The 8,695-nt window shown below is 38.0% G+C and overlaps 1 protein-coding gene across 2 annotated transcripts in view; it reads right to left on the bottom strand.

The window, feature by feature from the left end:
- Positions 1-3,692: 3,692 nt before the first annotated feature.
- LOC101854055 overlaps positions 3,693-8,695 on the bottom strand; it is a 38,402-nt gene continuing 33,399 nt past the window's right edge. For both annotated transcript variants that reach the window (XM_005110858.3, XM_035973030.1), the window contains exons 12-15: positions 7,181-7,324; positions 6,389-6,550; positions 5,836-6,002; positions 3,693-3,994 (exon numbers count right to left, since the gene is read on the bottom strand). In XM_005110858.3, the coding sequence (XP_005110915.1) occupies position 3,994; positions 5,836-6,002; positions 6,389-6,550; positions 7,181-7,324 (474 nt within the window). In that variant the 3' untranslated portion in view covers positions 3,693-3,993. The remainder of the gene's footprint in view (positions 3,995-5,835; positions 6,003-6,388; positions 6,551-7,180; positions 7,325-8,695) is intronic.

Genomic DNA, 8,695 nt, shown 5'->3' with positions numbered 1-8,695 from the left:
AGCCCATACTCCTGATTGGAAGTCTAAAGACATACAGAAAGACCCCCCAACAACAACAAGAAATCTGTAACGTGACCATTGAGGCAGAATTTGTCCTTGAATGTTTCACTCTCAAACCCAGTGACAACCGATGAGCATGTTTTATCCCAAACTTTTTACAGCTCTTCACCACAGTGAGTTCAAGCTGCTTCTTCATCAGTATGAATTTCATCAATAAATTGAGACACACACCAAATAAATATATGGTTTCATCTCAATCCAGGACGAAAAAGTTACAATGTGCATCATTGACACTTCTGAAAGAAAATAAATGCAAATAATTTTCTGAGACTCAAATACATGATAAAGTACGATTCTTTTAGATTTAGATGTACAGAGAATACCTTTGACATCAGACTAGATTTTGACGAATTATACATGACCTTTGGCAGGATTACTATTTTTTAAAGTGATGACCAGTATTAGAGATGTCACACTCTTTTTTTTCAAGTGAGGACAAAGACAAGAGATTCTGCTAACCATGTAGCTTAATTTTAATACCGTAACTCATCTAATAAGTCATCTGTGGAACTATCGGATGCCACATGCATTCCCCATTACAAAAGCAAAGAACACAGTGTTGATGGCTATGTGCAGGGAATGGTGATGATGATCCAAAACATTTTAATTTATTCTGATCCAATGACATTCATTGCTGTTTGTCCAGTTAACTGGGAGCTTTTGGGCTCCAGCATTTCTAAAATTAAAAAACTCACATTGCCGAGGCAAAAAATCTTTCAAACTTAAACAGATGTAGTGTTATGGGCTTACCGTACATATTTTTCAAACTTTATAGACAAAAGATTTCTTTAAATCAGAGTTTATAAAGAGCACAGTAAGAAAACAAATCTTTACATACACAAAGGGCGTCACATATTTAGTACAACTCCTTTTCAAGCATCCAATATGAACTTTGATGTGAACATTAAACAACAGCTACAAAGAGCCACATCGCAGCATTGGCACCTAAGGGATGCATCCTGAGGCTTGGACCAAAGTGATAAAAATACATTCTTGCCACAGAGCTTTATCAGGCAGATTTTACGGGTACCCTAAATAACTGGTGCAATAAAGATGGTAGAGTCTTTAAAGACAACAAATGGCATCTCACACTGATGTGATCTCTCTCTCTCAATCTCTTTTCCCTTTGTTTTTGTTTTTTTTAGAGTCACCAATGTGCTGTTAACATGACCAAATAGCATATGATAGAAAGCAACAAAATAGTCTAAGGAGCAATTTAACTAGGAACACACATACATGGGTTTGGAACTGTGCTGAACATTACACAAAAGTATTCATCGTGGGTGTCACCATGACATCAATGTTGATAATCTGATAATCTCAAACACATCTGTACAGAGGATGACCACTCATAGCACATACTTTCGTGAACATTATTCCACTTGAAGACATTAAAAATCATCAACAATATCACAATAGAAACATATTACATTTATGCAAAATCAAAACAAAAATTATGCAGGACCATGAGCAAAGCACGCAAGATAACAAGGACTTACATGATACTTAACCTTTATAGAAACGAAATCAAGTCTTCAAATTTCAAACAATAATTGTGACGAGAAGCCAAAGTTATTGATGACAATTTATGACATGAGTATGAAACATGTCTTCAAATGTTAAACAGGGCAACCAGGAGGGGTCTGGGTAAACCAGAACCACAGATCTCAGACTCAATTACTGTAACTGTATTAGCAAACATTTCACATCCCTATTGAAACAAATTGGATCATTTAGAAGGTGGCCTACTTCGACCCTACCTGTCAGGGCCCATCCAGGCCAAAAAGGATGTAATGTCCTAGCAAAGAGATGGAAATACTCGATTAAAAAAACCCATCTTCATATATGACTTCAACTCAGGATTCTGTAAGCCAAAGCTATGAGCCTATTCGTTAAACAGCACGCAATTAACCCATTAACAGACCACACAATATAAAAATGGCGTCAGAAAGACACAGCACTAAAGGAAATGCAATCTTGTAGACAGTGTGCTGTGCTCAGAGTTTTGAAATACCGTACACAAACTGTAGATTTACATTATTTTTATTAGGCACCAGTGTAAATTTTTTGTATTGCTTTACAATTTATATAAATTTTCAAAAAATTTTTAAAAATTAATGCGCGGATCAACTCTGGCTCCAGTATGATTGTCACCACTCATAGCATTAACGAACTGCCTGTGACCAAAGGAGGACAAATAATAAACATACACAGAAACAATAGCATAGAAAAGAGTGTAGATAATACGTCCCAGGGAACAGCTTCATTTGTAATTAATGATATTAATAGTTCTCAAGAAATTTCAATGTCAAACAACACCATGGTGGTACTATGTTCGACTTGCATTCATCACATTGTAGGTGCATCTGACACGATCGTTAACCCTGGTCCTGCGGGAGCCGGGTTTATGTTCCCCGATAAGCGTATTTCCGCACCTCGCCTTCGTTCCGGTCCCGTGTCAGTCCGGCCCTGGCTAAGCGCACATGTTTTATGACCGGATCACGTATTCCCACAGCTCAAGTGTGTATGCATCAGTCTGCTTGAGTTTGTGCGTGTCTGAGGCCTACTTCTTGAACCGCCTGAGTTGGTTCGTAACCGAGGCATATGTCTCATTCAAAACACTCCAAGTCGGTAGCTCTAGATGTTCGTCCAATGAAATTAGAACAAATTGACCCACTTAGACATGAGGCGCTCGAAAGGATAGTCAGGAAACAAGACTTCCATTTTTCAGTACAAAATCTTTCAAATGAGCTTGATCTTATATGAAATGATATTACCTGATAGAAATAAGCTTATTGGATAGTTTTGAATACCATTGTGCAGGTAAAAAGAACAATTAATGAGCAAAACATTCGAAATTGACCTATATTATCCTCTTTCGAACCCCAGATCATTCATAACAACAACAGCATCTTAAAAGGTTATTCAAATGGGCGTAACTACTCGTAACGTCTTAACAGCTTATGAGAGGGGGTTATTCATGTGTTCGTCACACTTTAGAAATAGAAAGCTATAAAAGATAGAGTGTTATTTTCACCATCGATTAAAACACCCTCTCGGTATTCACAGCAAAAACACACCACTCCAGTGCCGCTCGCTGTACACTAACAGTACACGCTGAGTGACTCCGGCGGCCTGCCCAGAACGTCCGACGTAATAGGTTGCTGATACGATTCGCATCTCAGCACAAGATGCAGGACAAGAGTTAACTATAGTTCTCAACCTCAGAAAGATTTTTTTTTAAAAGCAAAAAAAAAAGAAAGGTCACAGATATTTGCACAAAAAATGCTGACGACATCTTCACTGACCTCGGAAACAATAGCAGTTCTTTCTCCTTCTGACCTAAAAAAACCAATACTTTACTTTGGTGAAATAACAAAAATGTAGACAAACAAGGAAATTTAGCAATCTCATGAACGATCAGTTTTTACACAACAATTCATAGTTCAGATCACACAAACATAAATGCATCGATCTCCATCACAAAATGCGTCTTTCACATAGAGAACAAACACAATTGTCAACCTTGGGTGAGAAAATCAACCTCCATGAATTTATATAAAGTAATACGCACTCTGCTGCGAATAAATTCAAGTACCCTTAATTTGGCTAAAAAGCTTTTCTTCTTTTTCTCCAGAAATCAGAAGTCCATAACAAGCCTTTTTTTTCTAAAGTAATGAAAACAAGATATTAGACTTGTTACGAAAGCATAATAACTTTCACCCTCTCCTGAAAATTTTTTAACAACTATGTAAAATCAGGCTATTAGCCACCAACAATAAAAGAGAAATGCCCAAGGAAACTCCTTTGTCAGTCACAGCCTCACCCCCTAGTATGTCTTCAACTGACATCAAGTCTGCAAGACCAAACCCTGCCTACCACAGAGTCATCTAGGTCTTTCCACTTCTCTTCTCCTGTCTCCACTTTTTGAAATCTGCAAATACAAAAGGAAAAAAAAAAAGAGGATAAAAAAATCTGCATTCTTTCAACAAAGTATAACAGTACAGGATGCTGTTTGTTATTGCTCACATTTAACACCCAACTACACACAAGATAGTTTATTTTGAAGGCAAAGAACTTAGTCTCTTATCAATGAGAGAATCAAGAAAAGTCATTGGGTTTGGGTACAGCTGGGTTCTAAAAAGTCCAAAGTAAATATTTCTTTTTACTTAAAGACAAACTTGGGGCTAGAGAAGATGAAAGGAGGAAAAACTTTTGCACATTAATCGCTGAGTGAACTTGTGTAAAGATGAAAATAATGGACCAAGTACAGGAGTAAAATTAAAAGAAAGAATTCCAAAAAGACCCAAAAAAGTTGTTTTTTTTCTTTTAAATATAACATTAACCCTTTGAACCTTGACCTTCCAAGGCTACCATGCCCCTCTGCTTGAGCTCTTAAGCGATATATTATTTACATTCATAATATGATCGCCAGAATCACATTCCATATCCCACTCAGGGTAGTCCTAGTCACTACCAGCATCTTATTAAGAAAGATCTTCAAAATAATCAATAACGTCCTGTGTAGTAAAAACTGATTTCCATACGTGTTTTATCTTAGACGGGTTGGGTTGGGGATGGTGTCTCAATCACTGGTGTACCTGTGGCTAGGTATACGGACAGTTTTATGCGCCATCGGTGTACCGGTGGCAAGGGCTCAAAGGGTTAAAAACACATTTTTTAAAATTATGGTTTTTACTTTCTAATTGTTTTGGGGTGAATACCAGTATCAGTATCTTACTCTATATATATGTATATATATATATATATATATATATATATATATATATATACAGTGGAGTCCACTTATAACGAGTCCTGAAATAACGAGAAGTTTGTTATAAAGACATATTTCTAAAACCCAGTTTTTTTTCCTTCTTTATTTTTGTAAATAAAATACTACAATACTGCAATCAGACAAACAGGCGAGTCGGTTATAGCGAAATATTGCTGCTGTGCGCAGCCCACAGGCCAATTATACATATTATAAAACCTTGCTAGTTAAATAACTTTCGGTGATCTAGCAAAACAATGAATAGGAGAGCCCACGTGTGCCAACAATAAAGGCTGGAGCGAATGAGTGTGGAGGGTGTGGCATGCGCTGACAAGCAGAACGCATCGCGTGATAGGCCAGCCTAGTCTAAATTATCTAGGCCTAGGCCTACCATGCCTGTCACTTCTCCGATGCAGGGACGGAGAGGTCACAATGCTGTGATGGACTGAGTGAATGTGTGACAAGCGCAAGCAGACGGACGGAACGCACCACAGGGTGTGGTGGGGTAGTGGACAACACAGCGGGCGAGTTACCCTAGAGCCCTTTCTTTCTGATTGCCAACGCCGAGCTGTCAACATCGCTAGCGCTAAAGAAAGAAACCTGATTCGATTTTTGATCAAGTAAGACCTAGAGTTAGAGGTCATGTTGCACAGAATCATCACCAGAGGAGATAACAAAAAGAAATAAACAGAACACCAAACTCATAGATGAGGCCTACTTTATTATTTCCGTTGAATTTATTACTGCAACCCGTATAACGAAAATCCTGCTATAATGGACATTTCGCATAGGTCCCATCCTTCTCGTTATAACAGGATTCCACTGAATATATATATATATATGTGTGTGTGTGTGTGAGTGAAAAGGGGAAGTAGACAGAACAATTAAACTGCAATATGTATATATAATAGAAAATACTCAGGGTCTGAGCTTAGTACATCTGAACAGAAAGTGGACAAAGTGCTTTTATAGAGAATATGATCAACAAGAAGATAATTCACCAGCTTGAGGTGTGGACAGCCGTCCGTGTTGGTGCCAAGGAGATGGAGTCTATGAGTCTGACTAGAGAGGTCGCTCCCAGCTCCTCTGCCCGCTGCTTGAAGGTGGTGGAGGCGTGGCCACACTCCATCATGGCACACATGGGGTCGTCAGGGTCACACACCTCATACTGGGGAGGAGGAGGAGGGGGAGGAGGAGGAAGAAGGTGTCCCAATAAGATAAATCACAATGCAAGTACGTGTTGGGGAAATGCTACAGTCTCATTTTTTTTTTATACCCTGTCGTACACACATAGACCACCAAACTCTCTTTCTCTTTCTTTCCTTTTCTCTCTGTCTGTCTGTCTGTCTGTCTGTCTGTCTGTTGGTCTGTCTGTCTGTCTGTGTCTGTCTTGTCTCTCTCTCTCTCTCTCTCATTCTCTCTCTTCCCACTCCTCTTCTACAGTTGACTAACATTACATTGATCAAGATGAAAAAAACTATGCCTCAGCAAAAAGATGTAATTTTTACTGCTTAAATGAAGGCTCTGCTATGTGTTGCAATCAAGAATGGGTACCTGTTTGGAAATATCAATATCAAACCCTGCCTCCACCAGGAAGCTGGCTAGGTCAAAGTAGCCCTTGTCAAGGCAGTCAAAGAGAACACAGCTAAATCTGGACTCTCCTCCATGCTCCAGCAGGGGAACTAAAAGCTTTTTCACTTCTTCCTGATCACCATTCTGAAAAATTTAAGTCCATTAATAACATCTGAAAAGATTTTATCAGCAGTAAAAATTTCAATACATATCTTATTTTGTGCTAAAATTTTAGAAATAACAAACTATGTTAGGACTATTTATGAACATAGCTCAGCTGGTCATTTGAAAGACACAGAGCTAAGGAATACAGTTCAAGTTTAAGCAGATAAAAGTATCATTTGAGTATTACTGCACGCAAAATTGATCGCACACTTTAAAATAGGGTGTGACTGAAACATGGCCCTCTCAATCTAAGTTGCATTTTTAACTTAAGTCCCTTCATGCTATAATCACCATCTCTGTCTATTTCTGGAATCTGTTATCAAATGTAACAACTTAGTTCGCATACATTAGTTTCACATGACGCAGGTCAGAATTTCTTGCAATGCACACCAATTCCTTTGTCTCTCCTCTCTAAAGAATAAAAGCTCAGAATCTAAAACCTTTTCGCAATGTGGTTTTTTGTTTTAGTAAGGTTTTACGCACTCGCAGCTGCATAAGGTCATATGAGCGCTTGGCAATGTGGGTTATAAGGATAATGCATGCTCCCACAGACAATACAATAACTGGGAAAGTCAAACTGCTAAAGGAATATTTCACTGGCTAACATACCTTCACAGCATTGACAAATTGATGCTCAAAATCTGACTCTGTCAGGAAAATATCCAAGTCCACATTTACTGCTGGCTTTCGCCTCACATTAAATGTTTGAACACCACATTGGAGATAGTCATAGTCTTCAGGAACAAAATCATACTGTGGAAAAAAAGAAAAGAAAAAAATGTTTTTAGATAGACTGCCCAATTGTCTTTGCTCAGGAGCAGTTCCTAAAAAAGAATTCTAAAATACACCTACAATTTAAAAAAAGGAACATAACTGTTTGCAAATGAAAACACCAGAATGAAGCCTCTGTCCCAAAGACAAAGCGTTTTGGGCTAGAGCTGGGTGTAGTAGTCAGGGACACATCAGGCCTTTGGGTTGAGAAGAAATACACCGGAAAAGGAGAAAAAAAAGAATTTAGACAAATGCACACCTCCCCCCTCCCCCCACACTCACACTTTTCCTTTCCCAATCCCACCCTCAAGATAGATAACAATAATGATTAATTGCATTTATATTGCCAATTTTACAATTTCAATTTCCACAAGGTGCTCAATATGCATCACAATTTTAAAAAATCACTTGTATGTCAAACACATGCACAATCAAGAAGGAATAAAAACCTTTACATGTATCAAAAAGTTACACACTGCTCGAACATACTCCTACACGGATACAAAGGTGAGGTAGGGTGGTGAAATCAGGCGCTCGTCAAAATACTGAAATCTAAGAAACTTGCATTATATCGCCGATTTTTGGCACTTTTTACAGAATTTTCATTTTTTGGCTCAACACCTTTTATCATTCATAATATTCATATGTCTATGTAAGAACACATTTCTGTTTGGATTTTACTGAAAAGTGTTGATTAAAGGGAGCAAGAAAATGTAAATTTTCCATTTCCATAAACTCATAAGCTTATGAAATAACCAAGCTTTGGCAGCCATTTTCTCGCTTATTTTACCTCTGAAACCAGACTACCCCCACCTCCTTCAATCGTAAATATCTTGACTTCTATTCAAGGTGGATGGGTATTTTTTTCATTGAAAGCAACACAAATGAACAAGCCTTAAGGTGACACCAATAACTCCAAACGCTCCAAAATTGACGAGCGCTTGATTCTATCGCGTCGTGACACAAATCCACTTTCACAATTATGTATATTGACATAAATATACAAATCAGTCTATAAAAAGATACACAGTTGGATATAAATAACATGATTATGGTTACAACTTGCAATGTACAAAATTGAGTCTACTCTTTGGATGAAGTGAATTAGTTCTATGGTTACAAAAGAAATCATCATGTTCAGAAACAGATCAGTAGAGACCACAGTAGATGTAGTGGGCAAAAATATTACAAAACCCACAAATGTGGAGATGGTGATAAGAGAATCTGTTTACGTATGAGACAGACTGCAGACTAGCTGTTCAAACAATGAGTCTTCGTGCCCTTTTAAAATTGGTCCAAAGTCGCCCCTAGCCTCCTAGCCTGATTGTATGCTATTCCAAATTTTTTTTTTTT

The sequence above is a fragment of the Aplysia californica genome, unplaced genomic scaffold (assembly GCF_000002075.1).
Source record: "Aplysia californica isolate F4 #8 unplaced genomic scaffold, AplCal3.0 scaffold00955, whole genome shotgun sequence".
Taxonomy (NCBI): domain Eukaryota; kingdom Metazoa; phylum Mollusca; class Gastropoda; order Aplysiida; family Aplysiidae; genus Aplysia; species Aplysia californica.
Note: the sequence above shows the minus strand (reverse complement) of the source record. Positions and strands in the feature narration are given on the sequence as shown.